General features: G+C 36.6%; 1 protein-coding gene across 1 annotated transcript in view; it reads left to right on the top strand.

Moving 5' to 3' along the window:
* The window catches only part of DNAH8 (dynein axonemal heavy chain 8), a 406,776-nt gene that overhangs the window by 237,522 nt on the left and 142,208 nt on the right, over positions 1–27,046 (top strand). The window contains exons 60-65 of the mRNA XM_069073664.1: positions 11,716–11,908; positions 12,423–12,545; positions 14,883–15,013; positions 19,698–19,851; positions 20,736–20,900; positions 24,427–24,653. Coding sequence (XP_068929765.1) covers positions 11,716–11,908; positions 12,423–12,545; positions 14,883–15,013; positions 19,698–19,851; positions 20,736–20,900; positions 24,427–24,653 — 993 coding nt within the window. The remainder of the gene's footprint in view (positions 1–11,715; positions 11,909–12,422; positions 12,546–14,882; positions 15,014–19,697; positions 19,852–20,735; positions 20,901–24,426; positions 24,654–27,046) is intronic.

Below are 27,046 nucleotides of genomic sequence, written 5' to 3' on the forward strand. Positions count from 1 at the left end.
AAACTTGAGGCTTTTTCATGCTGCTGTTTTCAGAGCTACTTCAGGGGGAGTCTTCAAGTTTTCAGTACTTCCAAGGTGGTGTTTTCCTGGGAGACGTGTGGTTACTGCTCTCCTTCTCTCTGCTCTGCTCTTTACCCAGGAGAGGCCTCTGCTTCCCTGCAGCTGCAAGCATTAGCGCTGCTCCTCTTGGCCCTAGAACTGTGACCAGGACCTCTCTTCCCTTATGAGCAACCATAAGGGCTCCTTTCCACCCTAGAACTGCAACCCAGAATTGTATGTGGGCAAGAGTTGCTGATTAGCACCAGCTTCACTCAATGCTAGCAAAGGGTCCCCAGTAATTTTTTTCTGATCAGTTGTCCAACCCTCTCATCATCTCTGGGCTGAGTTCCCAGAGCTGCTGCTTGTCACTGTCACATCCACTTCCAGAGTGGTGGAATCACAATTCCATCCACTGGTGCTCCTGCCATGCTGCAAGCTAGCCCCTACCCAGGAGCCACAGACCTCTCCTTTTGACTTCCTAAGTTGTCTCAACCTGGAAAAATATACTGACCTTTAGTTGGCTTTGCCACTCCAAAATTTGATTTGAGGCATTATTTTAAAGTTGTCTTGAGGAGAATATTAAGAGAGTTCAGCTGGGCTTGTACTCCACAATCTTGACTCTGCCTCTTCCCACCTGAGCATTTTTACTGATTGTTCCACATACCTGTTAATGTTCTCCCTCCTTACCTCTACCTCCTTGCTTCTTTGACTTCTTTCAAAGTCCCACATAATATCCTACCTTCTACAGGAAGGTTTCCCTCTATTGATTATCTCTAATTTATCCTATATAGAGAGCTCATTTACATATAATTATTTGCACATTGTCTCCCTCATTAGACTCTAAGCTCCTTGAGAGCAAGGACTATCCTTTGCCTGAAACTTAACACTGTACCTGATACATTATAGGCACTTATTTATTTATTGACTTAATAACTGCCAAATTTAGCAGCTGTTGTACCTTTATCAAGAGGGAAAAAGACAAATTAGCAGATATGCAGATAGTTGAAATCCACCATCATTACTGTGTCATGCTCCTATACTAGATCTATGATCTGTTCCCAAAACTCTTTATTTAACTCCCACCTCACTTCAGCCTCAACCCAAGTGGTCACTAGTGTATTCCCACAACATGCTCTGTTTCTGTACCCAAATGTTCTCAATCATGTTTCTCCCTTGAGATTCTAGGATTTTCTCACATTAGTACATCTCCTTACTACATAATTCTTTGTTGTTCCCTCTTTTTACTTATTCCATTTTTTTCTGTATAAGGTCTGTCCTTCCAGAGCCATATTCATCCCATTCCATCATCTCAGTGATGCTTTTATTCCCTATAATTAGTGCATTTGTAAAGATATGTAAAGACATTGGAAGTCATGGGTTTTCCTTGCTGGTTCTTTTCTTGGATATAGTTCATATCAGTCCCTGGCCCTCTTTGCTGTTATTCCTTCTCCTGCGACATACTTTTAACTCCCTGTTGTTCTGGGTTTCTCAGATTGATATGTGCACTTTCTTCCCTCTTCTGTTTCAGTTTAACATTCTCGTGATTAAAAGGGAACAAGCCAATATGTTTTCACCATCACTTCAGATGTGCCAAAATATCCCACCATTTCTACATTTTCATCACAGTTCAAAAATCCAAATACCATTCTCAAACATCATTATGTTAGCCAAATGTTCACTAGTTAAATTTGCCTTTGTCTTATCCCCCTTATTATCCATTAGTAGTACTGATGAAAATGCCTCCTGTTACCCAGATGGTCTTCAGTTATTTTTGGCACAGAACCTTTTAATCTTTACCCATGCTTTCTAGATTTTTTCTGATGTTATAATTTATTCCCATATCAATCACTGGAAGTTGGTAGTGTACTTCAGTCACTCAGTCAATAAATATTTATTAAGTGCCTGATGCTAGACAGCACAGTGGATAGAATGCTGGGCCTGGGGTTAGGAAGACTCATCTTTGTGAGTTCAGATCCTTCCTCAGACACTAGCTGTGTGACCCTGGGCAAGTCACTTAACCCCATTTGCCTCAGTTTCCTCATATGTAAAATGTGCTGGAGAAGGAAAAGCAAAACACTCCAGTATCTTCATCAAGAAAACCCCAAATGTGGTCACAAAGAGTTGGACACAACTGAATTGACTAAACAACAACACAATATTCCAGGCTCTATGCTAAGTACTGGGAAAACAGTAAAGGCAGAAGATACGTTGGCAGTTCTTTTGGGAAGCCTTTCATTAGGTCCCATATATCTGCAATGGGAAGACAGCAAACCTCTGCCTCGGTATATTTTTTGGAGAGAATTACCAATAACCACTAGTATCTAGCATTTGTGCTGCGATTAGAGTTGCTTGCTATGTGGCACAGTGGAGAGAGTGCAAGGGTCTAGAGCCAAGAAGACTCATATTCCTGAATTTCAAATCTGGCCTCAGATGGTTACTATCTGTGTGACCCTGGGCAAGTCACTTAACCCTGTTTGTCTCAGTTTCCTCATCTGTAAAATGAGCTGGAGAAGGAAATGGCAAACCACTCCAGTATCCTTGCCAAGAAAACCCCACATAGTATCATGAAGAGTCAGACACAACTGAACAGTAACTGGAGGTTTGCACAGTGCTTTGCATTTGCTATCTCGCTTGATCCTCACAACAACCTTGTAGGATAGGTGCAGTTATTTTTTTTTACAGCTGAGAAAACTGAGGCAGAGAGATGTTACATGACTTGCTCAAGGCCATGTAACTAAAAAGTCTCAAAATCAGAGGATTTGAACTCAGGTGTTTTGGATTCCACATATTACAGTCTATTTACTACACAACCCAGCTATGCTACTCTTCCTCTTCCTTTGATCATTGTTGGAAATCTTTTCAGTGATTGCATCTGGGGATCCATATCATCCTTCCTCAGAGAACAGGAAGCTGCTTCTTCCTCAGATGGTCCACCTGTAGACTTCTTTACAGGAAGAACCTCTAGAGCATCACATGTTCAATACAGAGCCCCGATTCTTCCCTTCATATACTACCTTTCTTTCCAACTCTGAAACATAGTTGAGAATTACTCTCTGGCTCTTTACATCTTTTTTCTTTTCTTTTTTTTTTTTAAAGCAATTGGGGTTAAGTAACTTGCTCAAGGTTACATGGCCAGTTATTTCTGTGTGTGGTGCTAAGTATTTGAGCCCGGGATTCAATCCCCAGGTCATCCCGACACTGGGGCTGGTGCTCTTACTTGCTGAGCCATTTGGCTGCCCCTAAGCAATTGGGGTTAAGTAACTTGCTCAAGGTTACACGGCCAGGTGTTTCTGGGTGGATGCTAAGTGTCTGAGCCCAGATTCGATCCCCAGGTCATCCTGACACTGGGGCTGGTGCCCTTACTCTCTGTGCTACCTGGCTGCTCCTACATCTTCTTTCTTGTTTCCTCCATATTCATTCTTTCAAGTTCCTTCAGTCCTTCTGATGACCCAGCAATTAGAAATACAGGGCTCTAGTGCTTGTCCTTTCTCCTAGAGGGTGGAAATGAGCTTGTACTTTTTACACCTTCTAACACTTGGGACAGTGCCTCCAGGGGTGTGCCATAAATGTTGAATATATGCACAACATACTTTTAAGTTGAATCTGCTTTATTACCATTTTTTCCATTACTTAAATTAGGCATTCCACAAAACAATGAATCAGACACTGATTTGTAGTATACCAACTTCTGATGTGTAAATGCTCACACTGAACATTTAATGATTTATTTTTGTGAGCCAGTTTGAGCTGGCTCTATCCAGCACATAGTAACACATACTACTTCTCCACATTCACGCATTTACTGCCCTATTTCAGTCCCTCATCACATCACCTCTTGCCTGGAACATGGCAATATAGTCTTCTAATTGGATTCCTTGCCTCAGATTTCCTCACTTCTTTCTAGCCTACACAGCTGTCAAACTGATTTTCCTAAAGCATAAATTTGACCATGTCACTCCCTTTCCTACTTAGTATTTTCCAGATCTCCTCATCTTTTCCTAGCTTCTTTCAAGACTCAATTCAATGGCTACTTCCTGCAAGAAGCCTTTCCCTATTTCATCACAACCAGCTGCTAATGCCCTCCTTCTAAGGCTACCTTCCATCTACACCCTGTTTTGTATGTACACATTGTCTCCCTCATTTGAATGTAAGCTCCTTGGGGGCAGGGACTATTTGTTTTTTCTTTTAATCCTCAGTGCAGTGAGTGCCTGGCACATAGTAAGTGTTTAATAAGTGCTTATTTATTGCTAGATGGATTGATTACTGGTAGAAATGACAAGACCATACCCTTTGCAGATCACTGTAAAATTCCCCATGCCCTCCTTACTTGTTAAAAAAAGTTCCATTGTCCTTCATCTTTTTTTTTTTTCAGGGAGTAGAGCAGAGATAGAGTAGTTCTCTTAGCTAACTCATGTCTCTACTTGTAACAAATTGTCAGTTTATGAGTTGCAAGATGAGAATTTATTGAGATCCAACCTCTTTGTTTTACCTTGCTCCTTATCACCAGATATCTTTACTTCCAGGACTCTAGATGCTCTATCTCTACTTGAGGGTAAAGGCTTAATTTATTTAGCAGACAGAAGCAAAGGAAAAACAAGCGAGTAAGACATAAGACATCTATCTATCATCTAGGAGAGCCACCTATCTGACTCATTGAACCTTGTCACTACTATTCAAATACTTCATTTGGTTTCTTTAGTCACTAGATTCTTTGTGATCCTTGAAGTAAGGAAATATAAATCTTAAGAGAAGTCTCTCATGGAGTCCCACAAGACTGTCCTTGAATCTGTCCCTGTTCAACATTTTGTAAAGTTTTTATAAAATATCAAATAAAAATTGAATGAAAGCATAGAACGAATGCTTATAAAATTTTCAGATGATACAAAGCTAGGAAGTTAATGCATTTACACAAAAGAATCCATATTTTAAAGCCTCTAGGCTAGAACCATAAGACAAAATCAAAAGAGTAAAGTTTAATGATGAAAATTATAAAGGCCTACATTTAATTTAGGGAAGCTAGGTGGTGTAATGGCTAGAATGCCAGTTCTGCAGTCAGAAAGACTCATATTCTTGAGTTCAAATCTGGTTTCATACTTACTAACTGTGTGACCCTAAACAAGTTATTTAACCCTATTTGCTTCAGTTTCCTCATCTCCAAAATGAGCTGGAAAAGGAAATGGAAAACCATTCCAGTTTCTTTGCCAAGAAAACCCCAAATGGGAACACAATTGAAAAACAATTGAACAACAACAGCATTTAATTCAAATAATTGCACAGACACAGAATGGGGAAAACCTGGATTGTCAGCAGTTCATGTGATAATCTTGGGGTTTTAATTGAACAAAATTCAATGAGTTTACCTGGTGATGTAGTGACTAAGAAGGCTAATTAAATTATGTGGTAGTATTTAAATCATGGAAAGGCACTGAATTACTGTACTGTGTGCTGATCAGATCCCATCAGGAATCCCACATTCAATTTGTCTGTTATAATTTATGATGGGCGGGGCAGCTAGGTGGCACACTGAATAGAGCACAGGCCCTGGAGTCAAGAGGACCTGAGTTCAAATCCAGCCTCAGACATTTAACATTTACCAGCCGTGTGACCTTGGGTAAGTCACTTAACCCCAATTTCCCTGCCTTCCCCCCTCCAAAAAAGTAATAAATAAATAAATTTTTAAAAAGATGGGCAATGGCAAACTATATATATATTTTTTTAAAGTGACAATTCTAGAAATCACCTCATAGAAGCAAAGAAGAGTGAGAAGTATTAGGTTTATTTAGCCTAGAGAAGAAAAAACTCAGGTGAAATGTGGCAGTTGTCTTTGAATATTTGGAGGGTTGTCCTATCAAAGAGGAAGGAGATTTGTTTTATGATGGTACAGAAGGCAAAATTATGCACTGTTGGTAAAAATTACAAGAAAACAGATAAAAATTCTAGTCAAGCTGCTCAACAATGGAATGAGTGGCCTTTAAAAGCAGAAATCTCCATACTGAGAGGGATCCAAGGTATTCCTTCAACAGTCAACAGATTAAAACTTTGTGCTTAGGTTAATATCTCAGTTGAATGAATAAATTATGAGTTTTATGCTTAGATTTATTGATTTGTTTTTCGATTATCTTTGTTAGGAGCTGTTATCAGGCATTTCAAAATGTGTTTTCACAAAAACTGCCTTGGAGGTAAAAAAATAAACAGCAGCTGCATCTTTTCACTCTGTCAAGAACAACAAAGAGACAGTCATACCTGAATAATGTTCATCTACTCACATTCATCTGTAGATGGTCAGTCTTTGCCTGCTTAACTCAGACATTTAGATACACTTAGGTGGACAGCCTCCACCTTTCCTTAACCCTTTCCAACAAGATCGATATAACAGATATAATTTTTTTTATAGTATTGCTTAAAAGAATTCAACAATGGAAGTTTATGTGATTGACTCATTTGGGCATCTTTTAAAATAGGATGGATTATTATTTATCCCAGATATTTTAAGTGTAAACCTACCTAAAATCAATAGGACTGAATGATCTAGATGACTTATTAAAGCCCCCTTCAGTCATTTGAGTTTTTGTGTATAAATTTCTAGAGAGTTGTAGACACATAACACAGGCCATATATTTCTGGATTGTTGACAGCATTCACCTTAAATATTAATATTGATTTGTATAATGCTCTTGTTCTGAAAGGCTCTAAGAATATTATGCTAGATATGTTGTTTATGTTCCCACTTGAGAGTATACAATCATATATTCTATGGTTCTGTAAGCCATCTAACTTCTCATGCTCTAATTATACTCATGAGGGAAGATCAAATAATTTTTAAAAATTAAAAGATTCATTTCATATTCTAACTCTTCTTTTTCATTTAGTATTTTATATTTTCCCAAATAACATGTAAAAACAATTTGTAATATGTATTTTTAAAATTTTGAGTTTCAAATTCTTTCCCTTTTTTCCCAGCTCTCTCATTGAGAAGATAAGAAATTTGATATAGGTTATACATGTGTAATCATGCAAAACATATTTCCATATTAGTCATGTTCTAAGAGAGAAAGTAGAACAAAAAAATCCCCTGCCCAAAAAAAGTAAAAAGGTATGCTTTGATCTACATTCAGACTCCATTGGTTCTTTCTTTGGAGATACATAGCATTTTTCATCATAAGTCCTTCAGAGTTGTCTTGGATCATTGTATTGCTGAGAATAGTTAAGTCATTCACAGCTGATCTTCTTAGAATATTATTGTTACTGTGTACAGTGTTCTGGTTCTACTCATTTCACTTTGCATTAGCTCATTAAGTCCAGGTTTTTCTGATAGCATCTTGCTCATTTCTTATAGTGCAATAATATTCCATCACAATCATACACTACAACATGTTTAGCCATTCCCCAATTGTGGGCATCCCCTCACTTTCCAATTCTTAGCTACCACAAAAGAGCTGCTACAAATGTCTTTGTACATATAGGTCCTTTTCCTTTTTCTTTTTTATCTCTTTTCGAATATAGGCCTAGTAGTGTGCCTCTGGGTCAAACGGTACGCGTAGTTTTATAGTCCTTTGGACATAGTTCCAAATTGCTTTATATAATGGTTGAATCAGTTCATAACTTCACCAATAGTATATTAATGTCTTTGTTCCTGTGAGAGTAAGGTTTAATTAATTCACCAAAAGTATATTAATTCCCACGTCCTCTCCAATATTGGTCATTTTCCTTTTCTGTACTATTAGCCAATCTAATAGGTGTGAGGTAGTACCTCATTATATCTGTTATATTGATCTTGTTGAAAAGGGTTAAGGGAAGGTGGAGGCTGTCAGTGTAAGTGTATCTAAATATCTGAGTTAAGCAGGTAAAGATCGACCACCTATGGTTGAATGTGAGTAAATAAACATTATTCATGTATGGCTGTCTGTTGTTCTTGACAGAGTGAACAGATTATGTTGCTTGCATTTCTCAATAGTGATTTAGAGTACTTTTTTATATAGCTATTGACAACTTTGATTACTCTATTTGGAGACTTGCCATTCATATCTTGATCATTCATCAATTGGGGAATGGCTCTTATTTTTGTCATTTTGACCCAGTTCTCTATATATTTGAGAAATGAGACCTTTATCAGAGAAACTTGCTTCAAAATTTTTTTCAGTTATGATTGATGATTATATTCCCCTCCATCCTATCCCCCCTCCCCCCATTCATTCTATTCTCTCTCTCCTTTCACCCTGTCCCTAATCAAAAGTGTTTTGGTTCTGACTATCTCCCCCCCACCCCGAAATCTGCCCTCCCTTTTATCAACACCCTCCCTTCTCTAATCTCCTTCCTTTCCTACTTTCCTGTGGAATAAGGTAGATTTTTAGGTTTTTCCCTCTTTGTTCCTGTGAGAGTAAGGTATAAACATTCCCCACTACCTCCCACTTCTTCCCCTCCACTTTAAAAAACTCTATCTTGCCTTTTATGTGAGATAATTATCCCATTCTACCTTTCCCTTTCCCTTTCTCCCAATGCATTCCTCTGCCTTACCCCTTTATTTTTTTTTTAAAGCAATTGCGGTTAAGTAATTTGCTCAAGGTTACACGGCCAGTTATTTTTGGGTGTGGTGCTAAGTATCTGATCCTAGATTTGATCCTGGGTCATCCCGACTCTGGGGCCCATGCTCTTACTCACTGTGCCACCTGGCCACCCCTGAGCAATTGGGGTTAAGTAACTTGCTCAAGGTTACATAGCCAGGTGTTTCTGGATGTGTGCTAAGTATGTGAGCCCGGATTCGATCCCAGGTCATCCCGACTCTGGGGCCAGTGCTCTTACTCACTATGCTACCTGGCCACCCCAACCCCTTCATTTTTTTAGATAATCATCCCATCATATTCAATTCATTTCCATTTTCCTCTATGTTTACTTCTTCTAACTGCCTTAATAATAATAATACAGAAATGACTGGCCGTGTAACCTTGAGCAAGTTACTTAACCCCAATTGCTTTAAAAAATAATAATAATAAAGTTTTGAGGAATTGCAAGCATCGTCTTTCCATATCAGAATGTAAACAGTTTAACCTTATTAACTCCCTTATAATTTTCCTTTCCTGTTTACCTTTTTATGCTTCTCTTGAGTCTTGTATTTGAAAGTCAAATTTTCTATTCAACTCCGAGCTTTTTCTCAGGAATTCTTGAAAGTCCTCTATTTTTTTTGAATATTCATTTTTTCCCTGAATGATTACACATAGTTTTGCTTAGTAGGTGATTCTTGATTGTAATCCTACCTCTTTTGTCCTTTGGAATATGAGATTCCAAGCACTCTGATTATTTGATATAGAAACTGCTAAATCTTGTGTTATCCTGACTGTGGCTCCATGATACTTGAATTGTTTCTGGTTGCTTGCAGTATTTTCTCCTTGACCTGGGAATTCTGGAATTTGGGTACAATATTCCTGGGAGTTTTCATTTTGGTATCTCTTTCAGGAGGTGATTGGTGGATTCTATTTTACTTTCTGGTTCTAAAATATCAAGGCAGTTTTCCTTGATAATTTCTTGAATGATGATGTCTAGGCTGTTTTTCTATAATGGCTTCCAGGTAGCTCAATAATTTTTAGATTCTCTCTCCTGGATCTATTTTCCAGGTCAGTTGTTTTTCCCAGTGAGATATTTAACATTGTTTTCTATTTTTTCCATTCTTTTAGTTTTGTTTTATTGTTTCTTGATTTCTCATAAAGTCATCAGCTTCCATTTGCTCACTTCTCATTTTTAAAGAATTATTTTCTTCCATGAGCTTTTGTATATCCTTTTCCATTTGACCAGTTCTAATTTTTAAGGGGTTCTTTTCTTCAGTGAATTTTTGTGCCTCTTTTTTCATTTGGTCATTTGTTTTTTTTTTCCTCCTTGGATTTTTGTACCTCTTTTACTATTTGACCTATTCTATTTTTTAAGGTGTAATTTTCTACAAAAGTTTTTCATGCCTCCTTTAACCAAGCTGTTGGTTCTTTTTTTATGATTTTTTTTCATAACTATCATTTCTTTTCCCAATTTTTCCTTTATCTCTCCTTTTTGATTTTTTTTTTTTTTTGCCTTTTGGAGGGCAATTGGGGTTAAGTAACTTGCCCAAGGTTACACGGATGGTTTTTTGTGTGTGTTAAGTGTCTGAGGCCAGAACCAAACTTGGGTCCTCCTGACTCCGGGAAGGGTGCTTTACTCATTGCGCCACCTAGCTGCCCCTTCTTCTATTTGATTTTTAAAATCCTTTCTGAGTTATTCTATGTCCTGAGACCAATTCATATTTTTCTTTGAGGCTTCTTCTTAAGCTTCCTTTTCACCATAGTAACTCTCTATAGTTACAGTTTTTCCTTTTGTTTGCTCATTTTTCTAGCCTGTTTCTTGACTTTTAGCTGTTTGTTAAAGTGGTGATTTTGCTTTCCAGATGGAGGGCACACTATCCCAAGCTTCAGGGGATTTGTACAACTGTTTTCAGAAATATTTCTGGGGATCTGTAAGTTTTCAGTTCTTCCAAGATGGTATGGTCTAAGGAGAGATTTGTTTACCACTCTTCTAGCCTGTGCTCTTTTCTGAGACTGACCACAAATACTTTTTTTTCTACCATGGAAACATGGAAAGGGTCCATGCTCCATTGCAGTTGTGTGTGTAACTGGGGTGCTACCCCTCCTCCTCACCCAGAGACTGTAACTCAGGACTGTGGCCTGGATCTGAGTGTAAAGAAAGCATCAGAGTCCTATCCTTAGTGTCAGCAAAGAAACCCCTGTAATCTCCTTTTGACCAGTTCTTTCATTGTGGACGGAGAGTAGCTGATTAAGTTTCTCCCAAGGTCTGCTCCTAGTTTTCTGTGCTCCAGTCTGCTAAACTGTGCTCCATTCTCACACTCTGGGGCAACAGACCTTCTAAGTTGTCTTTGGCCAGAAAATTGCTTTACCCTGTCCTTTTGTTGGTTTCTGCCACTCCAGAATTTGTTCTAATCCATTATTTAAAGGTATTTGGAGGAGTTTAAGGAAGAACTTTTCTCTGCTATTTAGCTCTTTAAAATTTCTCATTTCATATTTTTATACAATAGCTTCCTCACTTGTGAAAGCATGCAGCACTATTTTGTCACTGTAATATGTCCATGTAAAAATAACTTTATAGGGGCGGCCAGGTAGCACAGCAAGTAAGAGCACCGGCTCCAATGTTGAGAAGACCTGGAGATCGAATCCCAGGCTCAGACACTTAGCACCCACCCAGAGACACCTGGCCGTATAACCTTGAGCAAGTTACTTAACCCCAATTGCTTAGAGGCGGCCAGGTGGCTCAGCGAGTAAGAGTACTGGCTCCAGTGTTGGGATGACCTGGAGATCGAATCCTGGGCTCAGACACTCAGCTCCACACCCAGAAATAACTGGCCGTGTAACCTTGAGCAAGTTACTTAACCCCGATTGCTTATGCTCCTGACCATAGAAACATTTGACTCCAAGCAAGTATGCATTTAACCCAATTTTGCAAACTAAAGTACAGATTGAGGACCTTTCTTCTTTCTACATATGGTGCAGGGCATTAGTTCAGACTTCTAAAGGGAAAGGACAGGACTAGGGGGAGATTCAGGCATTTATTTTTTATTGTAGTTATTTGAATAAATCACTATGCTTTTCTTCTTAGGTTTTGTTAATTTTAAGTAAGTGCATCGTATTATTTCACCTTCTATTTTAGATTTGTTTGCTCTGAAGATGAAATGTGGTTTAACTCACAAATTATTCGAGTTATTGAGGAACATGTTGACCCAGATGTAACATCATTACTTCTTTCAGAACCATACTTTGTAGATTTTCTTCGTGACATGCCTGAACCAACTGGTGATGAACCTGAAGATGCTGTATTTGAAGTACCCAAAATCTATGAATTGGTACTTATCAGTATTTCAGTAGGTTATTTTAGGTCATCTACATACCCATAGAGATATCTCTACTTTTCAAGTCATTACAGTTTTTAAAAAACGTGATATTTTAGTGATTTGATCCCCTTCATTCTTGGGGAGGAATATAGATATCAAAATAGACACCAATTTTGCTCTTCACTTTGAATAAATGTCACTAACCCTAAGTGATTGACATGTGGTTGTTTTCAAGTGTATTTTTTAGACCTATATTCTTGAAAGGTAATAAAGGACAATTAGACATGTTCATAGTGATGGGCTTCCAGAGAAGGTCAGAAAACTCTGACCATACCAAATTACTATTTCATGATTTAAAAATAACACTAAAAAGACAAAGAAAATAACTCTCCAATAGTCCAAGAGAGGTTTTCCCCTACAATTGTAGTTAGATGTTTTTAGACTTGTTGATGCTATAAATTTTTGGATCTATCATTAACTTCTTTTTCCTTCCCTGTTTTTTTCCTCTGAATATCCCCCTTCTCAGATACCAAGTTTCGAATTTCTGTCTGAAAAACTAATGTTTTATCAGAGACAGTTCAATGAAGTTATTAGAGGAACAAGTCTTGACTTGGTGTTTTTCAAAGATGCAATGACTCATCTTATTAAGGTTATGTCAATATTATTTACTGATATGTTCATGATAGTCTAAAAGTGAATTTCATAAACAACATACTATTCTGGGTATCAGATACTTTGTAATGGTGGGGCAAAGATGGAGGTTGGAGTAAGCAGAACAGTATAGACTGTGCCTGTTACAACTTGAATCAAATGTTTTGGCTAATGTGTTTTATATCCATCTATATAGCTCTAACAGGGAAAAAAGTCAGGATTGAATTGTTTTTGTACTTGGATCCTTCTGTACTTCATTTTTAAAGGAAGTTCCATTAAAAGTATAATTATATTGTCCTCTTGACCACCACAATCAGTTCCTATCTTTTGGTGAGCACTGAAGGTAGAACGAGGATTTGATAGACATAAGTATGGACTAAATTATACTTACCACAGAAAGAATATAGGGGTAAATAGATTTTGAGATTGGTGGTTTCATGAAATAAACTGTAGCTTTCCTTTCACTTGTGTGAAAGCAATGGACCAACTGCCCAGTCTGAAATCTAATTAAAGGGCAAGTCTGAGAGGAGGCTCTTGGTGGAAAATCAGTTATGATCCCTAACCTCTATGGGATCCCTTGGGGGTTCAGTGCCTATCATTGTCTTTAGTGACCTACAGAAAATGTTCCAAATTGACTTTGGTATCCTTCAATATCCCTGATACACAGGGCTGCATAGCAAATTGTTATTTGGGGAAAAAAAAAGCTAAAACAGATTATTTTGTGTGGAGAAGTGATGATCTGATCTTATTTAATCTTCACAATAAGCCTTTAAGTTAGGTACTGCTGCTAGCATTATTCTCTTTTTACAGTTAAGAAAACTTAAGCTCAGAGAAGATGTATCTATGGACCCTTGGCTAAGAGTCAGAGGTAGTATTTGAACACAGGTTCTCCTGACCCAGCAGTCTTTTCCACTGTACCATGTTGTCTCCACTACCAATCACTGGATGTGGGTCTAGTGTCTCCTCACACATGAATATGACCTGCCTCTGGAAATTAATCATTTATGTTGAGGTCTGATCCAGCTACTGCTGAAGAGTCAAGTTCCAGGCCTACAGATCTTCCAGCTTCTTCTGAGAGGCCAGACAGCAGCATCTAGGATCCCTATTGGCCATAGGCAATTAAGGAGTGACTCAAGAATATTGCATCTCACATAGAGAAAAAAAGGGTACAGGACTAGGGGATCTAAGTCATGGTCAGTTTGTCAGGAAAACTGCTAAGGAATGAGGCATGGGAAGAAGCAGGAATGTAAATGAATTGGATGCACACTGACATTTAAGGTCATTGAACACAAGACTGCCTTATTGCTATTGATTATTGAAAGCCAAAATATTTGACTCATCACTCAGATATCTTTGGGTGGTCAGCTCTAAACGTGATGTCTTTTATGACTGCAGCTTTGGCTTTGAAGTCTGCTCTCATTTATATACTTTTATGACTGTGGCTGCATTAGGAGGTACCTGAGGATTAGATCAAAGGTTTTACCCTATGACTTTAGTCTCCTAGATAACAAATCCTTATCAAATTATCTATTCTGTGCTACTTCCGGGATATGACAGACTAAGGTAATGATAAGAAAACTTGAGTCCCCTTCCTTTGTCTCCTTGATCTTTAAAAACCTTGTTCAAAGATTCAATAAATGGAGTTCATAGTTCTTCCTTGAACTACCCACATGGTCTGGTAATTTCTTATTCACATCTCTGATCATGCTTAGTGCCAGACACTGAGCAGCCCACGGCAATTGATGCTGGGGGCTGCATGCTGATCTGACTAAACTTACTTGTAAATGTCAGCTACTTATTACTGAGGATCCTACAAGGTCAGCATAAAAGTGAAATCTAGAACCTGCTGCAAAAGCCTGATCTTTGTGTTAAGTTATCAAACTGGTATGATTTTATATAGTATGGGGTGAATTTAGTAGCACTGGATTTTGATTCAGAACCTGGGTTTGAATACCTACTCGTCTGCTTATTGAAGAGGTTTGCAATTAAATTTATACTGCACTACCTCTTAGCTCCATCCATTAAGTAGTTGATTTAGAATCCTAGGCCATGAAACTATACTTGTTTAACTTATTTTGGTCGTCTCAGCCAAATTAAGTTTAGTATGGCCGAAAGCTGGGGGGGGGGGGTGTTTGTTTGTTTTTTGAAGAAGGAGGTAGGAAAGAGGTTGGTATTTGAATTTTTATCAAGTTTGAAATGGAGTATTTGGTGACATTTTAATGTTCTCAAAACAAATTACAGTATTGTACATATAAGCCATTGGCCATTTTGGTATGAAGATGATTTAGACCTTCTTAATGTATTTTCAAATGAATACTATATTGCTTCAACATAGATTTCACGCATAATTCGGACATCATGTGGAAATGCCCTGCTTGTAGGTGTTGGTGGTTCAGGAAAACAGAGTCTTTCAAGACTGGCCTCCTTTATAGCTGGATATCGGATATTCCAGATAACTCTGACAAGGTAAGAGGTATCAAGATGATGCAATAAATAGATAGATGGATAGATAGATAAACAGATAAATAGATAATTTCTTTGGAACTAAATGTTTGTATTTTCTAGAAATCATTATGCCAACTTATTTCTTGCTCAATCTAATTTTCCTCACAAACATGGGTGAAGTTGATTATAAAACATAGATAAGTGTGGTTAGAATGCCTTCTTGGATTTCTTTTTTTTATTATCAGATTGATAAATATCAACAAACATGATCTAATTTCATGAAGAAATTTAAAAAAGGAGATGAACTTTTGCTATGTATGATTTCCCTCCACCCCACTATTTACAGCTTGTTAGAGTTTTAAAAATATAGTTCAGATTTTATATCATAGTTCCAGCACTGCCAATTAGTCTATGTCCCTTTCTGAACTTCTTTTGCTCTCTTCTATTTATTTTTAATGATTCATTGGCACTATTTTCTTCATTTTCTTCCATTATTTTCAGTATCACTATCTCTCACTAAATAACTTTCTGGCCATTGTGGTCATCATAGGTCTTAAATCTGTTGGAGCTGTTTTTCTTTACACTATTGAGATTGTATAAATTGTATTTCTAGTTCTCACTTCACTCTCTATGAGTTCATCTAAGTCTTCTCAAGTTTCTCTGAATCCATCTCTTTGGGTCATTCCTTAAGGACTACTAATATACCATTACATTCATGTACCATAATCAATTTGATAATTCCTGATAGTTAGCATTTACTAGCCAGGTACTTTATAAATGTTATCTCATTTAATCCTCACAACAAACTTGGGAGAAGTTATTATTATTATTTATTATTACCCCCCATTTTGCTAATGAAGAAACCGAGACAAATGGTGGTTAAGTGACTTGTCCAGGGTCACACAACTAGTAAGAAGTGTCTGAGGCTGAATTTGAACTCAAGCCTTCCTGACTTCAAGTTCAGCACTCTAACTACTATGCTACCTAGCTCAGTTGATGGGTATATACTTTGTTTCTAGTTCTTTGGCATGATAAATAATGCTGCTATAAAAATTTGTACCTGTGGATTCTTTCCTTTTAAAAAAATGTCTTTGGTATATAAAACTCAAAGCATATGCATAGTTGAATAACTCTTGGGAACTAATTCCAAAGATAACAGATCTCTTCACAGCTTCACCAACAGTATATTAGCATGCTTCTTCTCCCAGAGCCTTCAAACAACTATCATTTTCCTTTTCTGTTCTGTTGCTAATCTAATGGGTAGGAGATAGAATGTTAGATTTAATTTATATTTCTTTTATTACCAGTTAGTTGGAACAGTTTTTCATATGGTTGTTAGCTTGCCTTTCCTTTTTTAAAAATATTAGTTTATTTTTAGTTTTCAACATTGATTTCCACAAGATATTGAGTTATAGATTTCTTCCCTATCTTTCCCCTACCCCCACCCCAAATAGCAAACCTACTGAATACCCCTTCTACCAATCTGCTCTCTCTTATATCCTCTCCCATTCCTCTTATAACTTTCTAGTAGGGCAATATGGATTTCTATACCACGGTGCCTATATATCTTATTTCCCAGTTGCATGTAAAAAATAATTTTTTAAACATTTGTTTTTAAAACTTTGATTTCCAGATTCTTTCCCTTCTTCCCTCCTCACCTACCCCCACTGGGAAGATAAGCAATTAGATATAGGTTGTACATGTGTAATTATGCAAAATGTTTCCATAGTCGATATATTGTAAAAGACTAACCATATTTCCCTCCATCCTATCCCACCCCCCACTTATTCTATTTTCTACTTTGACCCTGTCCCTTTTCAAAAGTGTGTGCTTCTAACTACCCTCTCCCCCAATCTACCCTCCCTTCTATCATCCCCCCTCTTATCCCCTTCCTCCATATTTTCCTGTAGGATAAGATACCGAATTTAGTGTGTATGTTATTCCCTCCTTAAGCCAAATTCAATGAGAGTAAGGTTGTCCCATTCCCTTTCACCTTCCTGTTCTTCCCCTCTATTGTGAGTGTTTTCTCTTGCCTCTTTTATATGAGATAATTTACCCTACTCTCTCTCTCTCCCTTTCTCCTTCTCTCATTATATTCCTCTCTCACCTCTTAGTTTTATTTTTTAGATGTCATCCCTTCCTATTCAACTGATTCTGTGCCCTCTGTTTATGTATACATTGTACACACATATTCACACACTCACATATGTATTTATACACCCATATACCCTCATATATATATATATATATATACATATACATACATATATATTCCCTTCAACTATCCTCATACTCAGAAAAGTCTCATAAGTTACAATTATCATTTTTCCAAGTAGGAATGTAAATAGTTCAACTTTAACAAGTTCCTCATGATTTCTTTCAAATTTTCTGTTCAGCTCTGTTTTTTTTTTCATCAAGAATACTTGAAAGTCCTCTATTTCATTGAATGACCATATTTTCCCCTGAAGCATTATACTCAGTTTTGCTGGGTAGGTAATTCTTGGTTTTAATGCTAGCTCCTTTGACCTCTGGAATATCATATTCCAAGCCCTTTGATCCCTTAATATAGAAGCATCTGGATCTTGTGTTAGCCTGATTGTGTTTCCACAACACTCAAATTATTTCTTCCTGACAGCTTGCATTATTTTTTCCTTGACCTGGGCTCTGGAATCTGGCTATGATATTCCTAGGAGTTTTCTTTTTGGGATCTTTCTCAAGAGGCGATCAGTGAATTCTTTCAACCTCTATTTTGCCCTCTGGCTCTAGAATATCAGGACAATTTTCCTTGAGAATTTCTTGAAGGATGATTTCTAGGCTCTTTTTTTTATCATGGCTTTCAGGTAGTCCAATAATTTTTAAATTATCTCTCCTGGATCTATTTTCCAGGACAGTGGTTCTTCCAATGAGATATTTCACATTGCCTTCTATTCTTTCATTTGTTTGGATCTGTTTTATAGTATCTTGATTTCTCATAAAGTCATTAGCTTCCATTTGCTGCAGTCTAATTCTAAAGGAATGATTCTCTTCAGTGAGTTTTTGAAATTCCTTTTCCATCTGGGCAATTCGACTTTTTAAGGCATTCTTCTCCTCATTGGCTTTTTTGGGGCCTCTTTTGCCATTTGGGTTAATCTATTTTTTAAGGTGCTATTTTCTTCAGTATTTTGAGGGTCTCCTTTAGCAGGCTGGTGACTTGCTTTTCATAATTTTCTTGCATCATTCTCATTTATCTTCCCAATTTTTCCTCCACTTCTCTTACTTGATTTTCAAAATCCTTCTTAAGCTCCTCTATGGCCTATAACCAGCTCATATTTTTCTTGGAAGCTTTTGATGCAGGAGTTTTGACTTCGTTGACTTCTTCTGGTTCCATGTTTTTATCTTTTTTTGTCCCCCAAAAAGGATTCTGTGGTCTGATTGTGCTTCCTTTGCTTGCTTATCTTGCCAGCCAATTACTTCACTTTTGAGCTCTTTGCCATGGTAGAACTCTGCTTCCAGAGTGGAGAGAGCTGTGTCCCAAATTGCAGGGGTTTTTGCAAATGTTGTCAGAGCTATGAGGAGAGCACCCTCTCTACAGCCACCACAAGCTCTGGCACACTGGCGTTTCTTACCCCAGGACCGTCGCCCAAGACAACGATCTAGATCCAAGCAAGAGTAATTACCCTGTGAATGGTCGTTTGGTCCCCCTACGATCTGCAGGCCAGGAGCTCCAGAGGCAGCCACACAGCATCAACTGCAGCTGCTGCACCTCCACCCACGTCTGCCACCCTGAGGGTGGGGGCTGGACCATGCTCTTCAGTCACCCAGTTACAACAGAGTTCCCCACTGACCTTTTACATTCTCTTTGGCATTTATGGGTTGAGAAGTCAGGAAACCACCACAGCTGCTGGTGAATCACTCTCCTGAAGTCTGTTCCAGCTGGTTTGTGCCCTTGGTCTGGGCCATCATGGCTCATGTGGGACTGCACTTGTGTCCCAGCCCTGTGTGATAGACCCTTTCCATCAGTCTGCCAGGCTGTCTTCAGTGGGAGATTTGTTTCTTTCTGTCACTTTGTGGGTTCTGTAGCTCTAAAATTTGTTGAGAGTCATATTTTACAGGTGTTGGAGGTGGTTGGTGTGGGAGGTCATGCAATTTCCTGCTTCTACTCCACCATCTTGGCTCTGCCCCTTAGCTTGCCTTTCTTCTTTTGAGAATTGCTAGTTCATATTCTTTGCTTATCTATCCATTGGGAAATGACTCTTGGACTTAGCTATCAATTTATCAATTTTCTATAGCTCTTGGAAAGATCTTATCACAGAAATTGGCTGTAAAGATTTTTCCCCCAGTTGACTGTTTCTCCTTATAATTCTGTAACTGCATTGATTCAATTCAGTAAACCTAAGAATGTCTTTCCTAAGCCCTGTCAGAGCTAAAAATTCCTTTCTGTACAACATTCAGTATTCGTTATATTTCTCATATCCCAATTCTTAAAAATATCTGTTCTTTTGGATATTTGATTTCCAAGAAATGTTTTTTTTTAATTTGTAATTACAGCTATATTTTCTTTGTTTTCTGACACTCATTCAGTGCATTTAGAAGGTTATTAAAAATATTTTAAAACTAAGTGAGAAGGGTCGGTATGAGTCATAGCTTTCAGTATGTTTGAGTTATGCATGTATGTCATGATTCTGTTTGGAGGTGATTTTAAATTTCTTGCTCCTTATCCTTTTAGGTCCTATAATGTGTCCAATCTGACAGATGACTTGAAGGGATTGTACCATGTTGCTGGAGCTGAAGGAAAAGGAATCACTTTTATCTTTACTGACAATGAAATAAAAGATGAGGCATTTCTGGAATATCTTAACAACTTGCTATCATCAGGAGAGGTAGAATCTTGAAGTAGAAAAAAAGCATATCTTTTCTATTTAAAAATAATATTTGAAAGGGAAAATGGGGATTTAGAGAATGCTTCCTGAGTCCTTCTTCTTATTTCTGATGTGATACTAGAGTAAATCTAACAAATTTGTATTTTTTGGAAAAAATGAAAGTCCACATTTATGTGAACTTTCATCCACCCAAGTGCAGTGTTCCACATGTTCTATTTCCTTACTCAGATTCCTATATTCTTCTTGGATCCATTTCTCATATGGCCCTTAAACTATTTTCTAACAGGATTCTTTTATTCATTTGACTCTTTCTGTACTCATAGGTAAAGTATCATCAGTTCTAAAAAATACCATATTTGAGAAAAATGCAAGAAAATGAGATCCATATTTGCCAAATGGCAGCATTTTTAGAGTTAAATTTTAAACAAATGCTTTTTTTTTGGTGCTGTGTTAGGAAATGCATTTCCTTGGGTGTTTTCCACAACAAAACCACTGTATAGAAGATCATTGTTAAAGGTTTAAAAGGTTGATGTTGGAGAATAGAATGAATGCCTGCCTTAATTAGAAGCAGTATGTACTTAATTATACTTATTTGGCTATGCTTCATTCTAAGCTTTTAAAATGACTGACTTGGAAGAGGTGGGTGGAAGATTATTTTAATCACAGCCATTTTAATTAACTGGTAGGAAATAAAGTCTTTGAAGGCTTAGTAGAAAGGCATATCATATAGGTTGAAGATGACCCATAGGCTAGACCTATTGTGGAGACAATTGGTAAGAAAGATTCCAGAGGTAAATACTATATAGAGGGGGAAAGTGATTGACAGCATATTGGCTTTGGGGAAAAATTTTAATGTTGAATATTTCCTTTTCATTTCCTCAAAGATCTCTAATTTATTTGCCCGGGATGAATTGGATGAGATAACTCAAGGACTAATATCAGTGATGAAAAAGGAAATTCCTCGTCACCCTCCTACTTTTGATAATCTTTATGAGTATTTCATAACAAGATCACGGAAAAATTTGCATGTTGTTCTCTGCTTTTCTCCAGTGAGTTTTTCTTTTGTGTATTTGTATGTTTCTATACATGCACATATATATTCTTATAATATATAAGTAGTTATCTTTTCACATATGTAAATAAAAAACTAATACTCTCTCTAGCAAGATAACTCAGTAATCTTACATTTTAAATTTGAGGTAAGGGAAGCAAACTCTTCACTAAATAGCTTGTTTTTTATCTCACCAAAATCTTAGATTCTGTATTTTATAATTCAACAAGCTGATAATAAGAGGCAACAGTAGTATATTAGATAGATGGCCATCCTTAGCTAAAAAGTATCTGAGTCATCTGCTTCTAAGGTGAAATAAAAAACAAGTAATTTACTTAATGTTTCAAAGTCCCCAGTCTTTAAGACTATGAAGTATAGATATGTTATTCTGAATTGAAGAATGGCCCTTATTTTTATAAATTTGGCTCATTTCCCTATATATTTGTGATGGATCTCTGCAAAGACCCTGAAAAAGCCCCATGGTAATTATAGAAATCAAACATTGCTGTTTAGCTAGTGTTTTGATTTACTGTTTATTATTGGGCTTAAATCCAGAACCCCAGGAATCAAGACCAGTGCTTTTGGGTTGGGTTCCAGACACATAAGGTCTTGTACTAGTCACTGGATCCTTGTTGAGGCTTTTACTATATGGCTTTCACCAATAGGGACCCCACACCCTCTATTCTTGGCTACATAGGTTTTATTTATACAATAACTTTTTAATTTAAAATAATCAAAATTATACATTTTACATTCCAATACTGCTCTTACCTTATAATATGATTTAAGGTCTGATACTACTGAATCTAGTTCCTTCACATCTTTTCCCCCTAGTTTCCTTGAAGTTTCTGACCCTCTACTCTCCCAAATGAACCCTGTTATTATTTTTTTCTGACTCAGCAAGATAGTTTTTCTTTTAGAAATTTAATTAGGAAGGCATTACATAAATAGATAGGTAACACTAAATTCTACTCCTGCTCTTTATTTTATATTTGTGTATATCTCTCATTTTTGTAACGTTTCCTGAAAGCAAGACATTGGTGAATTCAAATTTTTAATCTGCTGTCAGCTTCTATTTTATGGGTAAATTCATCCCCATTCACATTCTAAGCTATAATTACTTGTATATTTTCCTCCTTCCTATTTTCCTTACTATCCTTACTCTAATTCCTATCTGTCCTCCCTCCTCTCCTTTGACTTCTTCCAGCTACTTTGCACTACTATTCCTTAACCTCCCTTCCTCCAAGAATCCCTCCCTTATCCTCTCCTTCCACCCTATCCCCTACCTTCTTGTTTCTTTCTGAATTCAGAAGATTTTTATACCCCTTTATTCCCTTCTCTTCTCCTTTCCCTGCTCCTTATCCCTACCCTTCTAGATATATATGTATTGTTCCCTCTTTAACCTATTCCTAATGAGAGTAGGGTTCCAGAACTACCAGCCCTTTCCCCCCATCTTTTAGAATTATATTTTTGAAATCACACCAAACTCAGCTCTAACCCCCTCTTTCTTTTGAGTTATCCAATTAACAGTGACAGTCTTAAACATACAGTTTACATTTCCATGTATAAAATGTAAATAATTTGTCATTGTTGGGTCCCTTAAAATTAGTGTTTGATGTTTACCTTATATGTGTTGTATCTTGTGTGTAAAATTTTCATAAGTTCTGGTCTTTTTGCAAAAAAATCCTGAAAATATGTCAATTCATTGGATGTCCACTTTTTTGTTTGGGATTATATTTAACTTTCCTGGGTGTGATATTTTTGGCTGCAACCCCAAGTTCTTTTGCTCTTTGATACATAGTATTATAAGATCTGTAAACTTTTGGTGTAGCTGCTGCTAGGTCTTGTGTAATTCTAATTGTGGTTTCACCATATTTGAATTATTTCTTCTTGTTGCTTGTAATATTTTCTTAACCTGAGGGTCTCTGAATTTGGCTATGAAACTCCTGTAGGTTTTCCTCTGAAAATTTCTTTCGGGTGGGAATCAGTGGATTTTTTCTATTTCTATTTTCCTCTCTTATTCTAACACTTCAGGAAAATTTTCTTTAATAATTTCTTGTATAATTGTATCAAGATCAGTTTTTTTAATAGTAGTTTTCAGTTAGTCCAGTTATTCTTATGTTTTCTTCTCTTGATCTGTTCTACAGATCAATTGTTTTTCTAAGATGTTTCATTTTCTCTATTTTTTCATTCTTTTGAATGTTTTATTATTTCTTGGTATCTTATAATTCCCAGGAGAACCACTGTTCTGCCCCAACTCCTATTTATTTTTGCCATTCTACATTCACCCTAAGGCACTATTTTGTCCATTGTATTTACTTTGCATATATCTCATATTCACCTATCTGCATTCATGTTTTATTAACTCAATAGAATGTAAGATCTTTGAGGGCAGGGACTTTTTCATTTTTCTCACTGTATCCCCAACACCTTGCACAGTGACTGGAACATAGAAAATACTTAATAAATGCTTGTTGAATAGGGTTAAAATTATCAGTGGAGTGAGTTTCTACAATGGGATTCCTCCTACACAGATGTATTCTTGAGTCCAGATCTCACCTTACAAAAAAATTTATAATAAAAAAGGAGTTATAACATAGCAAGGTATGCTGTGGATGATTTGTCTAGAGCATTTATTGATTTGCCCACAATCACTGAATCCAAAGAATTAGAAAAGCTCAAAGAAGGCATTGGCTCAACCTTCTGCCCAAGGGAGGAATAAATACCCTCTACAACATCCCTGGGAAGTGTTTCCTAGAGAAAAAAAAAGCATTATTTTGTACAGTGCTTTTATCAAAAGAAAAAAACCCTCTGTTATTATTATGTGACACCCACTGACTCCACATGGTGTACTGTAGAATACATAGGACAGGGAGAGAGAAAGAACCTGTGATTTCTTTGGTGTAAGTACCTCCCATAGGAAAAAACTCCCTTTACCAATTCAGACTGGTAACTTCTATGCATCTTGAAGTCTTAGAAAGTTGCATTAAGAGATTAAAAGACAGATTGGGAGACCCACAGATGCTATATTCAGAGACAGGACTTAGACGTAGGTTTCCATGACCTAAAAGACAACTCTATATGCATTACACCACACTGCATCTTAGATTCAGACATAACTAAGTATAAATAAGACATAAGTGTAAGGTTTCTGCCACAGCAAAGTCCTTAAAATATTTGAAGATGGCTATAATTTGCTTCCCTAAGTTTTCTCTTTTCCATTAAAAATATACCCAGTTTATTCACCTTTTGCCCCTCTCCTCTGAAGATTCCCTAGTTTGTCAATATTTCTCTTAGAATGCAATGCCCAGAATATAAACAGGATTCCAGATATGGTCTAAGAGTGTGTAGTAGGATTATCCCTATTTTTATATGGGTAATATACTACTAATGCAACCTAAGATTGTAATTGCTTCTTTGGAAGCCCACATTGCATTGCTATAGGACTAGATGTTATAATAACATGATCTGATCCTACTAAGCTAGCTCTAATATTCCTTTATTATTGCAATTTTTATTAATAGGTTGGTGAGAAGTTTCGTGCACGTTCTTTGAAATTCCCTGGCCTTATATCAGGTTGCACTATGGACTGGTTTAGTCGCTGGCCAAAGGAGGCTTTGGTTGCCGTAGCCTCCTATTTCCTTTTGGAATATAATATTGTCTGTTCTCATGAAACTAAAAAACAAGTTGTAGAAACAATGGGCCTTTTTCATGATATGGTTTCAGATGGCTGTGAAAATTATTTCCAAAGGTAACATTTATGCAAATATTATGGTTAACAGAACCATGAAAAAATATATTGTCACTTAAAAGGAATAGTCTATTTAGCAATAGAATATACATTCCCATAAATTATACTTCTCCTAGCTGTATTGAAATTTTCTTTTTGATTTTCTAGTGACCACAGATGAACAATGTAATATAATTAAACAGGTTATTTTTAAGTAACTGTGTTGGCCACCAAATAACAGATACCTAATGAATCATTTTATTTACTTAAATTTATTTTGAAAATTTGCAAATTAATCATGTTTTTTAAAAAATGTTTTATTTTGCTGTAAGAAATTCACTTATTTTTTACATTGCCTTATGCTTGGAGGAAATTTTAATTTTGTTTTCACTTTTTAATCAGGTAATTATTTCATGTCAAGTACTTAATAAAATAAAATATAAGTTAACTGATACAAACTCGTATTCGCTAAGAGTTAGAGATAACTTGAGAATGCTAAGATGTGTATCTCAGCTCTGTAAAAAAAATGTAACTTATTAAGAACATAGTATGGAGAGGCGGCCAGGTAGCACAGCAAGTAAGAGCACCGGCTCCAGTGTTGAGAAGACCTGGAGATCGAATCCCGGGCTCAGACACTTAGCACCCACCCAGAAACACCTGGCTGTGTAACCTTGAGCAAGTTACTTAACCCTGATTGCTTAAAAAAAAAAAAAAGAACATAGTATGGAATATACAAGACTAACAAATGTGGGTCCTGATTCAAAAGCTAGAATTGACATCCAGAAACGATCTAGTTCACATCAATAATAATAGCTAGGTAGCACTTATGCAATGCCTCAAGGTTTATAAAGCTCTTTGGTACTTTAAGGGTGTTATCTCATCACATGTAGCCAGTGATAGATCCAGACCATTCTTAATAAATTAAAAAAAATCTATCATACCCTTCAAAAACTCTGTATGTAAATATTTTACATCCTTTTGGGTAACTCACTATATCCTTTTGCTATAGTAGAGAGACTTGGGGTCCAAAAACCCATGTTCTACCTTCAATTCCACCTTTTACCTCAGACCCTGAGCAAGTCACAACCTGTATGTCTCAGCTTCCTCATTTGTGAAATTAAATGAGAATGCTTGCCCTACTTACCTCCCAAGGGTGTACTGAGATTTAAATGAAATAATAGATATAAAGTATTCTGTAATTTGAAAGTACTCTGTGAATGTCATCTATTATGATTACTTCTTATATTCACAAGAATTCTAATGCAACCTTCTTAAAACTCTGAGGCTGAAAAGCATTACATAAAAGGTAGACTAATTTAAAGAGTTCTGTTTTTTTTAACTGGAATTTCTTCTATATATTAGAAAGCCCTTTTGTCTTTTGTTAATAAATTTCATTGTATTTAGTTATAGAATTACTGTAGAGTGCCTGTGGCTGACTGGTTCAATTGATTGGAAGCTCATACAAATGAGATATAAAGGTCAAAGAATTAATATCTTTTAAAAAGGCTACTTCTGGCTCACGGCCACAGCCTACTTTATGTGCCCCTTATTTCCAAAAAGATCTTGAGTGACAATATGTGGACCACTTAGAGTCAAAGAGAGTACTAGAAGGGCCATTTATTCAAGACCTCAAGCTCAAAATCCGGGGGTTAAGATCTGTGTTATTTTTTCAACAAAAATGTCTTAATAACCCTCAGTATAATGCAACTTAATAGAAACTCTGATATTTCCCAAAGGATTATTTTTTTCTAAATAATAATGAGTGCATTTTTACAGAAAACTACCTAGAAAATCATTCATTAATTTTTAAAAATATAATTTTTTTTTTTTGCTGTTAGTGGTGTCCAATATTTTTAATGCATTGTCATTGTTTTAATATGGTTAAGGACTTCATGAGCTACAAGTGGCTTTAACCTCTTTAGTCCTCTGAGGAGGCCTGGGGCTACCTAGCACAAAACTCTCTCCTTCACTGGAGAAATTATTTAAAAAGTATATTCTACTGCCACTGGATCAATGACATCCCCTTTATATAGAAAAGAATAACATATTGTTTTCCACCAAGTAAATAGTGATGGATTTTCCTCATCATTGATATTTGTACCAAATCAGTACTAGTGAAACTTGTGAGCTCATGAAGTTTTGCTCTCTTCTTTAGCCCTCTGCTCTCAAAGGAGCAGAACAGAAGTATAAAATGACCAGTGAAAACCTATACCTCACAGATTCAGGGAGAAGGATGCTTTGATTTTTTATGGTATAAAGCAAGGGTTCTCAAAGTTTTTGGACTCAGTACCCCTTTAGATTCTTAAAAATGATTAATAAGTTTCCCCAAAGAGCTGTTCTTTATATGTATTATATCTATAGATATTTACTGTATTAGAAATAAAAAAGTTTTAATATTATTATGAAGATAGTTT

Source organism: Petaurus breviceps, unplaced genomic scaffold, assembly GCF_028583685.1.
Source record: "Petaurus breviceps papuanus isolate PSGF00001 unplaced genomic scaffold, PetGlider_PUasm1.0 90865, whole genome shotgun sequence".
Classification (NCBI taxonomy): Eukaryota; Metazoa; Chordata; class Mammalia; order Diprotodontia; family Petauridae; genus Petaurus; species Petaurus breviceps.